This window comes from Nycticebus coucang, chromosome 3, assembly GCF_027406575.1.
Source record: "Nycticebus coucang isolate mNycCou1 chromosome 3, mNycCou1.pri, whole genome shotgun sequence".
NCBI classification, from domain to species: Eukaryota; Metazoa; Chordata; class Mammalia; order Primates; family Lorisidae; genus Nycticebus; species Nycticebus coucang.
Window position 1 is genome coordinate 82,793,996 of NC_069782.1, and position 22,040 is coordinate 82,816,035.

Here is a 22,040-nt window from a genome sequence, read left to right on the forward strand (position 1 = left end):
AAATACAAAGCGAAAAAGGAGTGAAAGCTGGCTGATTAGGCATTTTCTTAATAAGATAGTGTTAACTGTATCTGTTAACTGGCCTCATACAATAGGATAATGCTGACTAATGGCTATATGATGATTCTCTGGCTCAGGCATGTCCTAAGCTGAGTTCAGATTAAACAATAGGGTATTTTTAGCACTAAGTATGTTTTGAGCTGTAACGTTTTTGAAAAACAACAAATAAGCATGGAATACAAGGTTACTGTCTACCATTTAGAAGAAAACATTCCCTAGTTTGGCCTAAATTATAGCCTTTACTACATTTATCTTCACACATTGTACTTCCTAATACCCTCAACATTTATTTGAGTAATTCTAATAAAACATATTTGAAAAGTTTTTCCCCCAAAAGGGAATATACTACATCATGCATTTTCAAAATCTCTTATGCTGCTAAAGTGGGATGACTGCAAACTGGACCCCTGCTTCCTTTTGGACATGTGGAAATATTCTCTCATAAATACATGCAATGAGAGAAGAGCAGACACTCCAAATGAGCTACAGGGTGCAGAATGGAAAAGCTATTAAATGCACATTCACTTATATAAGACATACAAGAGAAGCTTTAGAAAGCACATAAACACCTAAGAGACAAACAAAAAACAATTTACCTAAGAAAAAAATTAACAGCCACGACAGATTCAAAATTATTATAGATTAGAGAGAAAAGCGTGAAATACAGCATCAAAATAGCAAGACAGGAGAGGAGGTCAAGAGCACAAGTTACTCACAGGAATTCTTCTCCAGGATGTTTGGGTATATTTATCAGCATGTGTGCATTTTTCCTCTTTAGATTTTTGGTGGTTGTTATACTGAGTTGCCTAAACAAAAACACAAATTTTTACATTGGTTTAATTTTGGATATTTATGACAATAAGGTAATTAGGGGCTCTCTTAGGGAGTATAAAATCAAAGCAATAAAAAAGTCACATTACAAAATAGTTTTGGCTACTTTACTGAAGAAAAAAGTGACTACAGTAAACATCAAGGTCTTTCTAGTAGTCTCTCATCTTATTTAAGGATTGGATTTGAGGATCAGCCAGTGAAATCTAGAATTTTAAATAAGCCAAATTACTCTTGGCAATCTCTTATGCTGTCAACAAAAAATACAATATATGTGTATATCAATATTCACAGTACTAATATATGGATGTAGAATATATACAGGGACACAGAGTATGTAAGGAATACACAGGTAGACATAATAGCTGATGCCTATTATCCTAGCAGTTTGGGAAGCTAAGGCAGGAGGATCACTTAAGGCCAGGAGTTCAAGACTAGCTTAGACAACATAGTGAAACACTGTATCTATAAAAAAAAAAAGAAAAAATTAGACTGACATGGTAACATATGCCTGTAGTCCTAGCTACTTGGGAGACTGACATAGAAAGATTGCTTGAGCCCATGAGTTGGCAGTTCCAGTGAGCTACGATTGCACTACTGCGCTCCAGCCTGGGTAACAGATTAAGACCCTACCAAAAAACAAAAAAGAAGAAGAAAAGAAAAGGAGAAAGGGAAAGGGAGGGGGAGAAGTGCAATAACAGTTCCCTAACTTATATGGCACTACGGTCACTGTAGCACTGTAGCCTCAGCCTCCTAAGTAGCTTGAACTACAGGCATGCACTAGCACGCCCAGCGAATTTTTAAAAAATATTCTGTAGAGATGAGGTACTGCTATGTTGCCCAGGTTGGGCTTGAACTCCTGACTTCTAGCAATCCTCCTGTCTAGGCCTCCCAGAATGCTGGGATTATAGGTATAAGCCACCTCGCCCAGCCTGCAGCACAGTTTCTTAAATGTATATTTGATAGGACTCTACTGGATACTAAATGCCACCAGTCCACATGACAAGGTGTCTATTCACATATACAGTACTGTAAAGCCACTTTCATGATGTATTGAATTTACTGGACGGAAATATTTTGAAGGGTCTCTGCCCTTTGACAAGATCCCTATAACTATCGCAGGTCCCAAATAAATTCTCTACACATGATCCCATTCAAAGCACACTCACTTATACAACAACACGAAGTTATATTGTCCAGTCTCTCTCAAACAATCATCAAATTAAAAAAAAAAAAAATAACGAGGCTAAGAGAATTCCACCTTAGTGTGAAACTGGAAAACCACCATATTATTTTTTAAACAACCCCACTGGAAGTAAATATACTTTCTTGTAGGAAAACCTAAGACATTATTGATTGCTACATAAACTTAAAATGTTTCTACTTTGAAAATATTTACCAATATTCAATTTTTTCTTAATTACAATTAGATTGTTCCAATTTTCTACACAAAATAAAATCCAGTTAAAGACAAAAATTTCTATAGCACATATTCATAAGAAATGGGATAGTTACTAATATAAAATTCAATATATGAAAAAATCAACTTATAGCTTCTTGAATTCACAATAATAGGACTTAACTCTTAACATATAAGGGAGATATATAAAGAAGATAAAATAAAAAATACTTATTATACTGGCTCAGTGCCCATAGCTCACTGGCTAGGGCGCCAGCCACATACATGGGGGCTAGCAGGTTCGAACCTGGCCCCGGCCTGCTAAAAACAACAACTACAACCAAAAAAAGTCAGGCACCTGTTGTCCCAGCTACTTGGCAGGCTGAGGCAAGAGAATCGCTTAAGCCCAAGAGTTTGAGGTTGCTGTGAGCTGTGACTCCATAGCAATCTACTGAGGGTGACAGAGTGAGACTCTGTCTCAAAAAAAAGAAAAATACTTATTACAAGGCAAGCATATTACTATTCCATCCTGACCACAGCATTTCAGAAATTCAGTTGCTCCTCAATTTATGAAGGGGTTACATCCTGATAAATCCATCATAACATCATTGCAAACGTCCTTTCGATTGACAATAGTTTCAATTTATGATGGAGTTACTGGACATAACCTCATTTGAAGTGGAGGAGTATACTGAATGCATATTGCTTTTGCACCATCATACAAGCTGAAAATCCTAAATAGGAGCAATTTCTTTTATGTGGTCAATATGTTAACACATATTAAAAAGTAATATGTGGCAAATACATGAATTTTCCATTACTTGGAAAATCTAGTTTTTAATAACACTTATGCATATATAAAATTACTACCATCTGCTTTCTTTCTTCTTTTTATTCTTTTTTCATTTTTTTTTTTTTTTAAGAGACAGGGTCTCACTCTGTTTCCCAGGCTGAAGGTATAATGGCAAGATCACAGCTTACCATAACCTCAGACCCCTAGGCTCAAGTGATATTCATACCTTAGCCTCCTGAATAGCTGGGACACATACCACCAAACCCAGCTAATGTTTTAATTTTGTTTTTATAGAGACGGGGTCTCCCTATGTTGCTCAGGCTGCTCTCCATCTCCTGACCTCAAGCAATCCTCCTGCCTCAGCCTCCCAAAGTGCTAGGATTACAGATTGAGCCATCATGCCTGAATCATGTTTTCCTTATTGCTTACATTCTGTATTCAGATGCTCACCTTCTATGCAATCCAATATTCAGAAAAATGCGCGCTAATCTCTTTCTCCAAGGAGAAAGATCTTGATTAACCTGAACTAATCTGTTTAATCCTAGGGCCCCTATGTTTACTAAGGAAAGTAACACAAATATAGCCAATAAAACACAAGAAAAGTTCAGGGTATTTCTGAGAAAGTGTCCCTTAATTTTAAAAATAAGCACTGCAGATAACAGGCACTTTACCCACTCTTAGGTATTTGTGTGAGAATGTGATACAGAGAGCTATAGCAGACATCTTATGACCATGAAAGGACAGCCCAGAGGATTCCAGAAAAGTCAACACAGAACTTCACTAAGCTAATGATCAATAAGGAACCATGGAAACGGATGGAGCTATCCACTTTGTTATTTGAGTTTATAATTGCTATTTTTAATTCACTTTTAGTCAGAGACTTTTACTTGGAAATTAAAATATCATAAAATATGTATTTATTTATAGCAAGTCATTAAATAAGAATTACTATTTATCACATAGTCATGGACCTGACATTAGCTAGTTTAAATACATAGTTAATTTAACTAATGCAACCCTACAGGATCAGTATTATTTTTATTATTCCTACTTATAGAAAAGGATTAGGAAATATTATAAAACTTCTCTCAGAGAACATAGATATTAAACTTTAAGTCAAGATTTGAACCCAGATTTGTCACATATTTTTCGAATATTAATATACTTCACTGACGGCCCACTTACCCTGAGTTCCCCTTTCCATTTCTCCATGAAGAAAATTCTACACTAGCAATTTCACAAGATTATTCTGAGGATTCAATAAGCAAATGTTTCTAAATAACTATTATTTAGCCAGTATACTGAGGTCAAAATAAACAATGATACTTAGGGTGAAACCTCTGTACCGTTCAGTTAAATTCTTGAAGTGATGGCATCTGATTTTATTTCATATAAAATATGAATTTAACACCTTATACTATCATAACCTTACTTTTATGAAAATCTGCAGTAAACAGAGGTTAGAGATGAAAGTATTTTCAAAAAAACACTTTAAAAAAATAGAGGGCTAGAAGTGGAAAGAAAATTTCAAACCACCTAGAAAAATCCCCAAATTTTTGATAAGGAGGTACTAGAGAGGTGATGAAAATAGACAATGTCATTCAGCTAACTGATACTGGAGACAAGAACCTAATTCCCAGTCTATGGTTCTTCCGACAACTTTTTCTAAGTTTAAAAAAGTAGATTAAAGATGTAAAGAAAGAAAAACAATTAAAATGCAAAAGTAATTTTAATTTTGATAAATGTGAAAAATACTGTTACTTGTCTCTACTTTCCTTGTTATATCTTTATTAAAATTCTCTTGATTTAAACAAATGACATTTTAGAGTTGAATAACTAAACCTTACACTATTAAAATCTTTCTGAATGACTTCTCATTCCCCACTACAAAAAGAACATGTGCTCCATTTTTTTTCTTTTTTTAATTTATTTTTTTATTATTATTAAATCATAGCTGTGTACATTAATGCAATCATGGGGCACCATACACTGATTTTATAGACCGTTTGACAAATTTTCACCACACTGGTTAACATAGCCTTCCTGGCACTTTCTTAGTTATTGTGTTAAGACATTTATATTCTACATTTACTAACTTTCACATGTACCCTTGTAAGATGCACGGCAGGTGTAATCCCACCAATCGCCCTCCCTCCGCCCATCCTCCCCCCTCTCCTCCTGCCCTCTCCCCCTTCCCCATATTCTTAGGTTATGACTGGGTTATAGCTTTCATGTGAAAGCCATACATTAGCTTCATAGTAGGGCTGAGTACATTGGATATTTTTTCTTCCATTCTTGAAATACTTTACTAAGAAGAATATGTTCCAGCTACATCCATGTAAACATGAAAGAGGTAAAGTCTCCATCTTTCTTTAAGGCTGCATAATATTACATCATGTACATATACCACAATTTATGAATCCATTTGTGGATCGATGGGCACTTGGGCTTTTTCCATGACTTAGCAATTATGAATTGGGCTGCAATAAACATTCTGGTACAAATATCTTTGTTATAATGTGATTTTTAGTCTTCTGGGTGTATACCTAGTAGAGGAATTATAGGATTGAATGGCAGATCTATTTTTAGATCTCTAAGTGTTCTCCAAACATCTTTCCAAAAGGAATGTATTAATTTGCATTCCCACCAGCAGTGTGAAAGTGTTCCCTTTTCTCCACATCCACGCCAACATCTCTGGTCTTCGGATTTTGTGATATGGGCCAATCTTACTAGAGTTAGATGATATCTCAAAGTAATTTTGATTTGCATTTCTCTGATGATTAAAGATGATAAGCATTTTTTCATATGTCTGTAGGCCGTGCGCCTGTCTTCTTCAGAGAAGTTTCTCTTCAAGTCCCTTGCCCAGCCTGCGATGGGATCACTAGTTCTTTTCTTGCTAATGCGTTTGAGTTCTCTGTGGATTCTGGTTATTAAACCTTTGTCGGAGACATAACCTGCAAATATCTTCTCCCATTCTGAGGGCTGTTTGCTTGCTTTACTTACTGTTTTCTTGGCTGTGCAGAAGCTTTTTAGTTTGATCGTGTCCCAGTAGTACATTTTTGAAGCTGCTTCAATTGCCCGGGGGGTCCTCCTCATAAAATACTCGCCCAGACCAATTTCTTCAAGGGTTTCCCTTGCACTCTCTTCTAGTATTTAGAACACGTGCCTCTTAAAACTCATTTAATAAGACATTCACTTCCCAGAGGATCACCATTTTCAACGAGAAGCAGTGAATCTTCTCTAATGCTCTAAATTTATGTCAAGAAAACTACAGTAAACATTTGTCTCTAGATTAAAGAAGAGGAACTTTCAAGTAAGTTTCACAAAGTTCTCTTGGTACAGGCCACAATTCACCTATAATTTGTAAATGCACTAATACGATTCTGAGGTGTTTTCAGATAGAATTTCTAGCTGAATGCAACCACAGCCTCCCAAGCAATCTGCAGGCAAACTATGCACAGCATAAAGAAAGTGGCAGGCTTCTACACAATAAATATGATTCCTCGGGTAAATATACCCAATATAGAGAATTTCAAGGTATCTATTGCTAAAGATTAACGTTTTCAATTTTCTTGTTTTCTTTCTTTAGGATTCTCTCTGATATGCCCCATATCTTTCTAAAAATTATTTTCAAGGTGTTGTTCAGGACAACTGGCTTAGTCTCATCATTAAGTTAGAAGAGACTTAAGAAATATAATCAGCTGTCATGCACTGTCCTAAATTTGATTCTAGTTTAGACAAATCAAATTACAAGATGTTTTGGGAACACCATGGGAGATCTGAATATGGACTAGATATCAGAATATATTAAGGAATTACTATTAATTACTTAAAGATGGTAATATTATTTCATCTATGAAGAGACCTGTTCTTACTTTTTAAATATGCATACTGAGGTTAAAAGAACATTTCATTAAGCTTTTTGGCATGAAAAGATTCATTTTTCATTATTTATTAATCATATATCAATATAAAGTGAACTCTTTTCATAATCCTTTCAGCCTTAAATTTACTTTTCTAATTTTAATACTGAATCCCCAGTATTTTTTATGCAAATAATTTTATTCTGAGTCTCCCAATCTTTTATGCTCAGCCTCGTTAAGCCATTTTACTTTGGTTAAATTACTTTTATAAAAGGCAAGCTACTGGAATTTCCTTTAAATCCTTAAGAAAACTCTTCCTAAGGGATAGGTCCATTGAAATATTATTAAATAGACTATTATATCTGCTGTATTTGATTTAATGTTTATTAACTTTAAGTGTTGCTATTTTTACATTTTCTTTGGTATTTTTCTACTTTATGCCTTTTTCAAGTTTTCCTTTATTGCAAGATACATTATTCTAACCTACTAATAGTTATTTTAAAGCATTTCACAACATTGCTATGATCTATTTAAAAAAATAACTTGGGATACTGATTTGTACACATAGAAGATAAAAAATTCAGTACTTTTAACTTCTTTCACCATGTTACTATCTCCTTCCTCAAACTTATTTAATTTAATCTAAATATTTTCCAAAATTAAAAGTGACTTAATATTTTAAAAATGTTTTAATCTCATAAAAAGATTCATAAATTCAAACAAATTCCAACATTTGAATAACATTTAATTTACATTAAACAAAATAAAAACCAGCATGCTTTCTCCAACTAATGGTATGTAAATTTATAATACTAAGTTTCGCAAAAGATCATTTCCATTTTACCATTCATTTTAATCTTTACTGTCTTATTCTTGAGTCATTTCTGAATTTCTCTCTTATGTATTTACAATGCATTGTTAACTGATGGCATATTTTTCAAAATATTGAATATATTACCTTTGCATATAAATAAAACACAAAATGTGAGGTTCATAACCTTTTTTCTACAGGGCATAAGGTACAATATCTTGCGCTCTGTAATATATTTTCACAAAAATTGAAGCTTATTCAACTTCCCATTGCTGTCCTTCTTTCCCTTGAAAGTTGGCTGGGTTCCTGTATTTAGTTTTGAAATACAAATATGAGGTCTTATTATTTTCTGTTTCAATTCTGTATTTTGTAGGACTATAATTTGCAACATTAGGTTACTCTTTATTCAGATTCATAAATTTTCTTTGTACTTTAATTCCAATATCTGATCTGTCTTGTTCTAAGTATTAATTTATGAGTTGAATCTCTGATCTGACCTCAGTGGCTCAGAGTTCAGTACATCTTTTTTATTCTGGGTAAGATTAATATTTCATACTGCTAAATTGCCTTGCTAAACCAAAATATGCTTTTGACTTCCAACAAAGATTTCTTTTACTGTTGTAATTTTTAGGCCATTATTTTCTTTTTATCATGGTGTTTTATATTATTAAGAACTAAATTATAATTCTCCAGTCACCACATATATTTTCATATGAGGCTAACATTTGGAATTGTAACAACTACAAAATTATAAAGTTTCAAACATGACTTTGAGAGATCACTCAGTATCATCCATAGGGAAGAAACATTTTCCTGGCATACCCTTCAATCTGATAGCTCAATAGCTATCTAAGACTGACTACCTAGTCTCATTCTGTTCAGAGAGAGAGAAAATATCCTGTTTTCAACTCACCAGTACTTATTTCTTAAAACATATCTGAAGGATAGTCATTTACCCTTCCATCAATAAAATGAATGAAAATTTATAGATTTTAAAACCCCAATAGAGGTCACAGAAAATGAATCATTTTTCTCACTGGATATTCAATATTTACACTGAACATTATATCACACTGTTTTTTTCCTTTTCTATATCACACATTTTTATTAAAGTCCACATAATCTAAAAACAATACAATGTACAACTTTGAAAGCTACAAATAAAGTCAAACTCTAAATCCAGCTCAAAGTTTTATAAAAGAAAATACTATCTGTTGCCCAATTTGAAAGCTTCTACTGTATTACACTACAATACTCACAAGCTGATGTTCTAATAGTTGAATCCTTTCATCTTTTCTCTTTATTTCTTCTTTAAGTTGTTTTATTTCACTTAATAAATCTTCATTCTGAAAGATTAAAATATTTAAGTATTTAAAATATCATAACAAGAAGTATTAAATCAATGACAAAGACTCAATAATGAATGAGGAGTTATACATTAAGTTAGGGGAGGAAAATCCCCTATTAAAATAAATCTAAGACTTCTTCTACTGGAGTCTGACACATAGAAAATAAGCAATAAGAACAGCAACAGCTAAAATTCATTGAGGACTTATTAGGTATCAGAAACTTGCAAGTATTTGATTTTGACTGAACTCTGAAGTAGGTATCGTTATACCCTTTTCCCATGTAGAGAAACTGGAAGGTAGGCTACAGAGTAAAATAAATGACATACAAAACAGTAACTTCAGCTAGATTTCAAGAGACGCCTAAGAGTTGCCTGCCAGAAAAAAAACAAAAGGCATAAGAAACAAAGGGAAGCACTTCATGGCTAGTTCAGAAATCAACAGAAAAATAAATGTACCTTCAAGGGTAACAAGGGAAATCCTTTTCCCATGAACCACTTGTTGAGGAGCACTGCCTCAAACAAAAAGACAATATCTTGTCAACTGCATTTTGAGAAATTTCAAATACTATTAAATGGAAACCAACTTTCAAGTCAAAAAGGAATCTAGTTATATATGCAACATGTTAAGTGTCATTACCTTAGACTTAGCCCACTTTATGTACCACTACTCAACTACACAGAGATATATACTGAGGAAGTAGTATTAACAAAAATTTAGAAATATATGTGGATGATATATCTACTATATCTTTCTAGAAAGAAAAAAATGTAAGCAAATTACAATGTATTATTATTGAGCAAAGTATGCTTCCTTCAGACACACTGGGCACAAAAAATACATATATTGTAGTTTAACAAGAGATCAGCAGCAGACATTTTACAAAGGTTTTATCAAATAGTGTAAGCATCCCAAACAATGAGGAGGAAAATACTTTTTTAAATTCTGTTATGTATTCTATAATTGGGAAAGACTTTATTACATATAAAAAAAGTGATTTCCAGTCAGATTTTAGAAGTTTAAAGAATTTTAAAAATTCATAAATCAAGACCAAAAACTGGTTTAAGATCATGAAAAATACATTTCTAAGGGCACATTTCTAAGCTATGTAGCAAGTGAAGGTATTAAGAAATGAAAACATATATTTGATTATATAAAATTTTAAAGCACATAAACGATTAGCATTAAAGTTAAATGCTGGTGAAAATCCATGCAAATATAACAAAGGACTTATACATTAAGCATATTAAGAGCTTATCCAAACATATAATTTTCAAGGCCCCAACAGACAAATAGCCAGTTCTCACAAACATACATATAAATGGTAGAATGTTCTATTTAAATGTTCTTGTTAAAGAAATATAAATTAAAATATTGAAGATATTGTTTTATAGGTATTAAATTGGGGGGAGAAATACCCAACGTGATTAGTAAGATAACAGAAATAGTACATCATCAGACACAGCAATTAACCTTTCTGGACAAATATATTGTATGCATAAGAATCATAAAAATGTACCCTCTGATTCAGTTATCCTACTCCTAGAAAAGAAATGATCCAAAGTATGAGAAAACCTGTAACAAGATATTATCTCTAAGTTACAAGTTTACAATTGTCCTACAAGGGGAAAATAGAAATACAATGTAGCAACTTGATAGAAAACTACTACATAGCCATCAAAATACAATGTAGGAAGAACATTAACAGCCAATATATATATACAGCACTTACTATTTTATGTTAAGACATTGCTCTAAGGATTTTTTCTTTTTTTGAGATAGGAATCTCACTCTCTTGCTCCAGGCTAGAATGCCATGGCATCATCATTGCTCACAGCAACCTTAAACTCCTAGGTTCAAGCAATCCTCCTGCCTCAGCTTCCTGAGTAGCTGGGACTACAGGCACCCACCTACCACACCCAGCTAATTTTTCTATTTTTAGGAGACATGGGGTTTCTCTCTTGCTCAGTCTGGTCCCAACCTCCTAATTCCTAACCTCAAGCAATCCTCCCATCTAGGCCTCCCAGAGTGCTAGGATTACAGGCATGAGCCACCGCACCCAGCCTGCTCTAAGAATTTTATACATAAAGATAGACACACCAGGAAATGAGTGTCTCCTATGGGTTTTAAAAGATGAACAATGATACAGATATGAAGCAGACCTTAGATTTTAGGGCAAGGGATTAGAAACATAACCATATAGAGGTGAGTACAAGCACAACATTATTTGAAGAATTATAAGCAATGATGCTGTAGCACAAAAATCATAAAAACTTAAACTGAGGTCACTGAAGAACAATCTATGTCAATGGTTCTCAACTGAGCTTTGAGAAAGAGTTGGCATGCTAATGACATGGTGATTTGGAATACTATTGTACTGGTATGAAAGACAAGACATGGGAAGTAATCTGAAAATGACAAGTAGGCAAAAAACTGAAAAACCAAGGATAACCGTATGTGATTACCATGCGATACTATTTTTATTTTGATTGTTTTATTTGCAGACTTGTTTCCTATAAATAACTCCGCACCTTATGAGAATATGATGCTTCTCTGCCCCATTAAAATCAGGATTGGCCACTTAAATTGTTTTGAAAATAACATGTACCACATTCAGACAGAACCCACATGTGGTTCTGTCAAAGTTCTTTTCTCTCTGGCACAATAGCGTGTCCCACAATATGGGCTAATCTTTCAGTTTGGATCCCAGAAGCAAGAAGACACACGAAGAAGAGTTCCAGCTGATCGACCACCAATATGTAATGTAAATGAGGCATAAATTGTTATAAGCCACCAGTGTTTTATAGTTGTTACTGTAGATGACTAGCAAACACTGATTAGTCTACCCCGAAAATATAACTTAAAGACAATATGATCACTTGGAAATACAGTAGAACCTCCACCTTTGGCCACCTCCCTACACTGACTACCTCCTTAAGTTGACCTAATTTTTACTGACTGGATATGTGCCACATACACCTATCAGTACAGATGACCTAGCTGCTTATGTTGATCACCTCTGTATGTTGACAAGTTTGTTATAGTCCCTAATATAGAGGTTCCACTATATTAAATAAAGAGTATTTATATTTGCTTAAGAAATAAATGTGGCCTTAAGAAATAGTTTAGGGGTGGCGCCTGTGGCTCAAAGGAGTAGGGCGCCAGCCCCATGTACAGGAAGTGGTGGGTTCAAACCCAGCCCCAGCCAAAAACTGCAAAAAAAAAGAAATAATTTAAAAACAAAAGAGCTTCCTTCAACTAAAACTAGACTGAGAGATTATGAAATTATTTTGAAAAATACTTTCAAACACTCAATATAATAAATCTGGATTCTGAAAGAGAGGGTAAGATGGCTGACTACAAACATGAGTTGCCAGATCATCTCAGGAAGAAGGAAAAGATAGAGGTGGGGGGAAAAAAACATAGCTCACAAGTAAATTTGAGGGAGAAGTGCCAGAACCCTACCAGAGATTACACAGCAAGAAGTTGCAGGGCAGAACAAGAAGCAAAATTTTGGGGCAGCGCCTGTGTCTCAAAGGAGGAGGGTGCTGGCCCCATATACGGAGGTGGTGGGTTCAAACCCGGCCCTGGCCAAAAAAACTCCAAAAAAAAAAAAAAAAAAAGAGGTAAAATTTTGGCAGAGATCAGTCCTTGAGAAACTTGGGAGTCCTGTGGAAAGGGTAGGCAGGGTTTTTGTTTCTCCTCACCTTACACCTCTGGGAGTCAGAAGGTCAGCAAGGTACTGGAGGACTCCTCTTGCCTCAGGAGCCCAAAAGTTGCTCCCACCAGTTAACTGGGAGCTTCTTGAAAACAAAGCACCAGTCTGCCAAGCCCCTCAGGATTGCTCCCCGTAACAAAAGACCTGAGCTGAGGCAGCAGGAGCCATACTGCTTCTTCACCTGCTATGAGCCTTTGTCTTCTCCAAAGAGTTTCAGCCTTTCTGTTCTTTTTGTATCACTGATGCCCACACAAACATTTCCCAACTCCTGCAGTGGCCATGGGGGGCTGGTGGGTCCTGGGAAAATTGTGTGATCTTAGAACTGGGACACTCCTGGTGGGCTTTCTACTGGGAAGGGTAACAAAAGAAACCAGAATGCCAGCTCTCCTCCATTCAGACTCTTTTCCACTTCCTCCCCTCCCACTGCCATGTGGCACAGGCACCAAGAATGACAGAACCCAGCTCTCAGGAGAAGCTGTTCCCCTCTATTGGCACATTCACTACAATGAATCTTCCACAGAGACTGCAGCTCACACCTTTCCTCTTAAAAGACCTACAGAAGACCAACGGGTCCTAGGACTGTGAGCCCCCTGCCTATAAGCCCTCCCTGATGTTGCTCACCTGGCTGCTCCAGCAGAGCAGGGCACACTCTGAAGCAGGGGAACATTAAGCTTTCTTGAGCACTCAACACAGGGCCAGCACACTTTCCCCTGGGAGAGTCAGGGATTCAATGTGGAAAAGCAGGGGACAGGCCTGAGACCAGATCCCATATCCCCAAGAACAGACTGTGCTGCTTAGGGCACAGACGGGAGATTTATGAACTAATTGGGAAACTATGAACTAATTGAGAAGCTAGAAAGCACATGTAGGCAGAAATAAAAATAAGAGTGTGGTGTGGGTTTGAGCCATAGCACACTGTGGAGCACCCCTTCCCCCAAAGGAAAGTGGGGCTTTAGGTCCAGGGCAGAATCTTGGACAGAGAAGCTCCCAGCCCACCGCCATTGCTGGGGAGGTCAGCTACTCTGCAATGTTTGTACTGAGAGGCCAGAGGAGACCACAGGGCAGTTGGGAGGAAGAAGAGTGAAATCCATTCCAACAGCCAGTTTCTGAGTCCCAGACACTCTAGTCCCTGCCCCATGAGTAGACTTTCTGGCTTCGTGGAGCCATTTCAGCCCAGCTAACTCTCAAATTCTGCCAAGACAGATCTTGTTCTGGCCTCTGTGGAACCTGAATACAAGCTGGTCCAACTCAGCCCTGCTCAGCCTCATTCTTCCACCTACCTCTCCTATGGTGGAAAATAAGAGTCCCATGGTTGCTTGAGGGCCCCACCCACCACCTGAGACAACAAAGTATTTCTCGTGATTGACTAGAGCCAGTCACAGGTAGGTTCCCAAAAAACAACACTGAAATTGGCTCTGTCCTGCAACCACCACCTACTGGCAGGGAGGACAACTTGTACAGTCCCTTACAGCATTTACTGATTCATTCATACGTGGCATGGCTGACTCTTACCCACAAGCACCACGTACTGTTTCAGAGATTAAATTGGGCATCTCAAGATAATTCACTCCGTGAAGAAGACCCCAGGGCTAGAGAATGAGAAAGGATTTTAAAGACTTCCACCTTCCCTTATAGACCTGAGACAGGGAATTTTCTCACACACCACAGTATACCACTGGTACAGCCTAGAAATAACTAGCAATTGAGAAAACAACCATACTAAGATCCATAACCAAACTATCCCTGGAGAACCTAGACCCACCCATAAAAGTACCCACAAGCAAAGCCAAAGGTTCTGGCTCAACATATGCTACTGACACGCCCTTCAGAGGAAAAGCCTCACCTAAACAAAAGAAAATCCAAGAATAAGAAGCAACGGCTGCTCCAGATAAGAAATCTGTACACGAACTCCAGAAGTATAAAAAAATCAGAGTGAAAGGACAACACCAAAGGAGCACACCAGCTCTCTACCACTGGATCCCAACCAAAATAATAAAACTGAAATGACAAATAATTCCAAATATGGAATTTCTGAGGAAACTTAATGCAATCCAAGAGCAATAAAAACCAACTCAAAGAAAAAAGAAAAATAATTCAGGAAATGAATGAAAATTTTACTGAAGAATATATTTTTAAGAAAAACAAACAGAACTCTGGAAATAAAAAATTCACTTTGGGAAATATAAGAACAGACTAAACCAAGCAGAAGACAGAACTACATTACCAGGAACAGAACCCCTATCTCTCACAATACACAAAAATTAATCCAAGGTGGATAAAAAAATTTAAACGTAAACCATGAAACCTTAAAATCATAGAAGATATAGAAAAAACTTTCCTAGACATTAGTCTAGGCAAAGAATTTATGACTAAGACCCCAAAGGCAAATATATCAACAAAAATAAATAAGTGGGGCTTAATTAAATTAAAAGCTTCCACAGAGTAAAAAAATAACAGAGTGAACAGACAACCTACAGAATGGGAGAAAATATTCACTATCTACATATCTGACAAAGGGCTGACATCCAGAATCTACAAAGAATGCAATAAAATCAGCAAGAAAATAGCAAACAATCCTATCAAACAGTGGGCTAAAGACCTGAACAGACATTCTTTGAGAAAAGACAAACAAATGGCCAAAAAACATATGAAAAAATGTTCAATATAAATAATCATCAAGGAAACTCAAATTAAAACTATAATGAGATACCCACCTTACTATTATCAGAATGGCCATTACAAAAAGTCAAAAAAGATTAGATACTGGCATGTATGCAGAAACAAAGGAAGGCTTATACACTGTTGTTGGGACTGCAAATTGGTATAACCTCTACGGAAACCAGTATGGAGATTCCTCAAAAAAATAAATGCAGGCCTACTGTTTGATCGAGCTATCTCACCTGCTGGCTGTCCACTAAAAGAAATGAAGTCATTGTATCAAAAAGACACCTGCAGTCATAGGGTGTGCTCAGAGCAGGGGCCCTGAAGAATGGCTCCTCTGTTTACAATACACCCGACAGGAATCTAGGGTCATTGTGACAAAGGGCAGCACAAAACTTGTGGCCGCCTGTGAACAAATGCCCTACATGTGGGGAGAAAAGAAAAGTAGTCCTTAGGCAGACTTCCACTTGTGGGGAGATGAAGTAGGCATCCTTTCTCCTAGTCCTCGGTAAAACTAAAAACCCTGGACATTATATATAAAACGATAATGAGACTCTGAACAGTGAGAGCATATGTATATACATCCATATATATGCATGTGTATGTATATACATATACACAGACACACACACACACACACAGGTAAACTGACTAAGGACCTTGGGGCCTGAGGAAAGACAGTGATGAGTTCTCTGGGTTTTCTTTTTGACTCGTGCAGACTTGATGCCTAAGAAGCTGATAGCCTGGAAATACCAATGACACAGACAAGTAAAGCCACAGCAACAGCCTTCTCTCTAGCCAAAGAACCAAGAAAGGGGCAGCTTAATAAAATAGAAAACTTGAGACAATAACTATTCTAGCCAAATACTGCAGAAAAAAACTGACCCACCCATATCCTCGTGAACAAAGAGCAAGTAGGGCAGCAAGACTTCCACCCTCAGAAGGATCAGGTGAGATGCTGGGATACATCCATAGGAGGAGTATGACAGGAAACCAAGGAGGGAATCTGGACTTTCATCTCTGCTGCAGTAATGAGTTATCCTTCTGACACCGCCCCACCAGTGTCAGTAGAGACCATGTGGGGCACCAAGAGTCTCACCACTGCCCAGCAGTCGCATGGAGCATCCCTTTCTAGTATCAACACGCTGCCTGGGGAACTTGGATTTTACCTGTATCTGACAGAAGATAGCACCCCAGCTTTCCCTGCCAGAGTGGTGTCAGAGAAAGCCAGGTGAAACAAGGTTTGAATAATATATAGGTCAGGCGAAGTGGCTAGTGCTGGGAGGCTAGGACAAGAAGATCACTTGAGTGTGGGAATTCCAGCCAAGCATGAGCAAAGACCTCATCTCTACTAAAAAACAGAAAAATTAGCCAGTAAATGGCTCATAGGCCCATTTACTCTATAAACTAAGACAGGAGGGTCGCTTAAACCCAGGAGTTTGAGGTTGTAGTGAGCTAGGCTGATGCCACCGCATTCTACCACAGTGACGGTGAGACTCTGTATCAAAATACATATATATATATATGCATATGTATACATACATATATATAATTTAAGCAAAAAAAAAAAAAGAAGAAGAAGAAGATATAAAGAAGAGCCAAATGGAAATGTTAATACTGAAAATACAATAACCAAGATAAAAATCTCAGTGGATGGGCTCAACAGCAAAAGGGAGGGAACAGAGGAAAGGGTCAGTGACAACAGATAACTACCCAATTCTGGACAACTGAAAGAAAATTGAAGACAACTAAACAGAAACTCAGGGACTTAAACCAGCACTAAAAAAGAGGGAAGGAAGGAGAGGGGTGGGGCCTTGGTGTGTGCCACACCTTCTGGGGGCAAGACATGACTGCAAGAGGGACTTTACCTAACAAATGCAATCAGTGTAACCTGGCTTATTGTACCCTCAATGAATCCCCAACAATAAAAAAAGAAAAGGACTAAATGGCCAGGTGAGGTGGCTCATGCCTGTAATCTTAGCACTCTGGGAGGCGTGAGCAAGTGGATTGCTTGAGCTCAGAAGTTCAAGACCAGCCTGAGCAAAGTCAAGACCCCCTTTCTCTACTAAAAATAGAATAATTGAGGCAAGAGGATCACTTGAGCCCAAGTTGGAAGTTTTAACTGTATAAATGGAGGAGGGGGGGAAGGAAAAAAGGGAGATATGATTTCTATTAAAAAAAAAAGACACCTGCAGTCAAATGTTCATTTCTTTGGGTAGACAGGCAGTAGAGGCAGGCAGATGGATCAAATAGTAGGTCTATATTTATTCCTTTGAGAAATCTCATACTTTTTTCTATGGATGTAGAATCATGGAATAGTACTCAGCCATAAAAGGAGTGAAATAACATTGTTTGCAGCAACTTGGATGGAACTAGAGACCATTAACCTAAGTGAAATATCTCAGGAATGGAAAAGCAAACACCTTATGTCCTCATTAATAAGTGGGAGATAACAGACGGGTACAAAAAGCAACAATAAAGGACATGAGAAACCAAAAAGAGAGGCAGGGTGGAAGGATAAGTGTGAGATAAAATCTTACCCACTGGGTAAAGTGAATGCTATTCTGGTAATAGGCATACTAAAGCCCTTGACTTAAGCATTATACAAGATATCCTTGAAATAAAAACACTTGTACCCCCTTAATATTTTGAAATTAAAAAAAAACATTCAGATTCTATTATCATATTTTCAGATAAAAAGATAAACTAATGTTATTTTCTGGATATTTCTTCACTGCTGGGATTATATATGACAATTGCCTATTAACATTTTAAATATTATTGGTGGTCATATTTTAAAAACTGCTATTCATAATTATAAGCAAAGTTTATTTATTTTTTTTGCACTAGTAGTAATATAAGGGCAAATAATTATCCAACTGATAAATTCAAGTTAAAGCATCACAGAGATACTATTTCAACTTAACAAAGTAGCAAAAGTTAAAAGCAAAACATTTAATACCAAAAACAGAAAAGCTCTTGGATTTCATATATTTATTATTTTTTTGTTATTGCATTATTATTTCAATAATAAAAAAGAATTTAAAAATAATTCAGCATTATTATCTAGTCATACCTTATATATTTGATCATCATCTTCTGGTTCCGGACTGGATGGCAATGATAGTTGAACATCATGCAATGAACCACTTCCATCATGCTGTCAGAAAGAAAAGAAGAAAAACACAAGATTAACACAATAACTACTGACATTAAGGTTAATCTGAACTCATCCCAAGCCAAATGTTAACATGACAAAGAACAAATGACAGATAAAATTTTAGAAATCTCCTTTTTATCTCTAGGCACTAGTAGAAGAAAATGGAGAAGAGGAAAAAAGGGCAAGAACAACCCATGGAAATAAATAACAGACACAATATAAGTGGTTGAAGTAGAGTCACTGCACACACAAGAAATTTCTTTAAGAATTTGTATGTTATCTTACCTAAGAGAAATGTAAAATAAAAGTCAACTAAAACTGGTTTGGTTTAGAGATATGTTTTGAGTATAAAGGAACCAGAAACAATGATATTAAATAACAAGACCTAGCCACACACACATACACACAAAAAAAACATTCGATTAAAAATACTAGATACATGAGAATACATATTGCATACTCCATTTACATGAAGTCTGAGAACAGGAAAAACTAATAGATATATGGTGCTAAAAATCAGAATAGTATTAGATACAGGGGAAGGAATTCGTGACTGAAAAGGAACACAAAGAAGCTGGAAATGTTCCATGTCTTGACTATGAGGTGGTCACATAAACATACACACGAAAAGTTCAGGCTGTACAGCTAAAGTTGGTCATCTTAAATACTTTACTAGACGTATGCCTCCCAAAATAGCTAAAATAAACAGGAGATTTTATCCTTCAGCAAAAAGATTTTATCCTTTATCAGTAAGAAGACATAGGCTTGGGCGGCGCCTGTGGCTCAGTGAGTAGGACGCCGGCCGCATATGCCGAGGGTGGCGGGTTCAGACCCAGCCCCGGCCAAACTGCAGCAGAAAAATAGCCGGGCGTTGTGGCGGGCGCCTGTAGTCCCAGCTGCTCAGGAGGCTGAGGCAAGAGAATCGCGTAAGCCCAAGAGTTAGAGGTTGCTGTGAGCCTGTGACACCACGGCACTCTACCCGAGGGCGGTACAGTGAGACTCTGTCTCTACAAAAAAAAAAAAAAAAAAGAAGATATAGGCTCAATGATTCAGATGACAACTTCAAGAAAGATGAACTAGTATAGGATATAACTGGATGATGATGAGGGTCTGAGCTCCATGGCACCCCACCTACGGTTCAATACCTTGTTTGTTCAGATGATACCTCACCTTGCTGCCTCAGGACACACCTCACACACTGAACCAGCAACCTTCAAGGTATACTAATTTCACAATCTTCTCAGACATATCTGCTCTGAATCTCAGACCATAAATAATGTCCTACATCGAAACAGGAGTGCTATAATAGGGGAAGGTGAGCATTTAGGTTATTTACTTATGTATTATAATACATGCTACTAACTCAGCATCTCTAGGTGTGGGCCCCAGGAATGTGTAATTAGAAAGGTTCAATGGGTAATGTTGACTACAGTAAAGACTAATAAGCATTTCCCATTTCTAGCACAGATAAATTACAGCTTTACTGGTGATATTATATGGACAAAAAGACTGTCCTAAGAGGAAGACAAAATTCTAATAAATAATAATGTTCTCAGAACACTATGCTATAATTTTTTAAGAAAATTCTACAATTCTATCTTTCAAGAAAAAGTTCATCTCTGCCAGTAATGACTTGAAATATAAAAATACAGCAAGTCCTACATGCAAATATATTTGAGAAAAGAGGTACTATAAAATTAAATTTACTTCCAAATATCTAAATATCTTCTTGCCAACTGCAAAGCATGAACCCCAAGGAATGAAAGACAACACAAGCATATACTGCTTTGCATAAGACGCAGGTGTAGTTGCAGGAAGTATGCAGCAGAATAGGAAAAATAAAACAACAGCTTTCCAGCAAAAGGAAAAAATGGGGTTTTAGCAAAACAGAAAATGCAAGAGAGATCACAAAATATCAGAACCTTAGGAAAATAACCCCATAAAGCAGTATACAAATTACTGAGTTCACCTCTGAGCAGCACTTGCTTGGATCTGATCCTAAATAGATACTAAAGACCTTCAAAAACAAACTAAGGTTAAACTAAGATCACTGCTCAGATCCCATTCGAGCCTCTGTGCACATGTACTGAGAACAGATCTTGGGAGCAAGGCAAAGGCACTGTAAAGAGAATTGATGTTGAAACCACTCAAAGGTGGCTGTTTGAAGCCTGCAGCCTGAGCTCAAGCAAATTGCCTACTTAAAAAAAAAATCAATATTCTCCATAGAATTCAAAGAGCGAATCTCTTAAATGTTTAAATTTCTAAGACAAAATGCAAAATTATTTAGCATATAAAGAGAGGAAAAAATCTCACTCAGAAATAGATAATCAACAGACACCAATACCAAAATGACAGAGAAGTTAGAATGAGAAGAGATTTTAATAGAGCTATCTTAAATATTCTCCAAAAGTTAAGGGTGAACTCTTGAAAGGGTTGGAAATACAAAGTCTTGGCAGAGAAGCAACAAATAAGTGGAAACAAATGGAAATTTTAGAACTGAAAATATTGAATAACCTAAATTTTAAAATGCACTGCACTTGAAATCACAGTAAACTACAGATAAACGTAAATTATCCAATCTGAACAATGAAGAGAAAAAGGATTAGCCACAGAGCCTGCTCATGAACCTGTAGGAACAATAATAAAAGATATAATATTCATGGTATTGAAATCACAGAAAGATGTATGTGGGGCAGAAAAAAATATTTTAAGAAATAATGGATGGATATACCCCAAATTTGGTAATGGTACAAATCTATAGTCTTGAGAATCCCAATTTAAAAGAACTGAAAACACATCAAGTATGCTCTGAGAACATAAAGAAATTTAACTAGAAAGCAGTAATAGAAGGATAATCTCCAAACAGAAAGTAATAACAAACTCTGAAATCACCCAGGGTTTAAAAAAAGAAGTCTCACAGTAACAAGAAAATATTTTGAACTGGCGGAAAATGAAGATACCACATACCAAAATTCGTGGCATGCAACTAAAGCAGAGTGTAGAGAGAAAATTACAGTATGAAATGCTGTATTTTTAAAAAGGTGTCAAATCAATACTTGAAACAAAATAAATCTAGAATAAGCAGAAAGAAAATAAACAGAAATTAATGTAACTGAAAATCAAAAAGCATAAAGAAATCACACAACTAAAAACAAGTTCTTTGAAAACTGCTAAACTCCCTCTACAAAACTGGCAAGGATTAAAAAAGTTAGAAGGCTCAAATCAAAATGCGTATCAGGAATGAAAGCAAGAATATCATTACAATTGTCACAGGCGCTAAGAGTAAATAAGACATTAATAATATGAGTGACTCTATACACACCAATTTGATAAGTTATATGAAATGGTGAAATTCCTCACACTCTTGAAACTCACCCAAGATGAAAGATAACCTGTGTGAA

The 22,040-nt window shown here is 36.3% G+C and overlaps 1 protein-coding gene and 1 non-coding gene across 6 annotated transcripts in view; one reads left to right on the forward strand and one right to left on the reverse strand.

Annotated features, from left to right (window-relative positions):
• The window catches only part of CCSER2 (coiled-coil serine rich protein 2), a 211,722-nt gene that overhangs the window by 30,440 nt on the left and 159,242 nt on the right, over window positions 1-22,040 (reverse strand). For all 5 annotated transcript variants that reach the window (XM_053584499.1, XM_053584500.1, XM_053584504.1 and 2 more), the window contains 3 exons: window positions 18,556-18,639; window positions 9,014-9,100; window positions 777-866 (listed from right to left, as the gene is read on the reverse strand). In XM_053584499.1, the coding sequence (XP_053440474.1) occupies window positions 777-866; window positions 9,014-9,100; window positions 18,556-18,639 (261 nt within the window). The remainder of the gene's footprint in view (window positions 1-776; window positions 867-9,013; window positions 9,101-18,555; window positions 18,640-22,040) is intronic.
• LOC128582929 (small nucleolar RNA SNORA11) lies at window positions 15,778-15,908 on the forward strand. Its single transcript, XR_008379340.1, has one exon. It is a non-coding gene; the product is annotated as a small nucleolar RNA SNORA11 (small nucleolar RNA).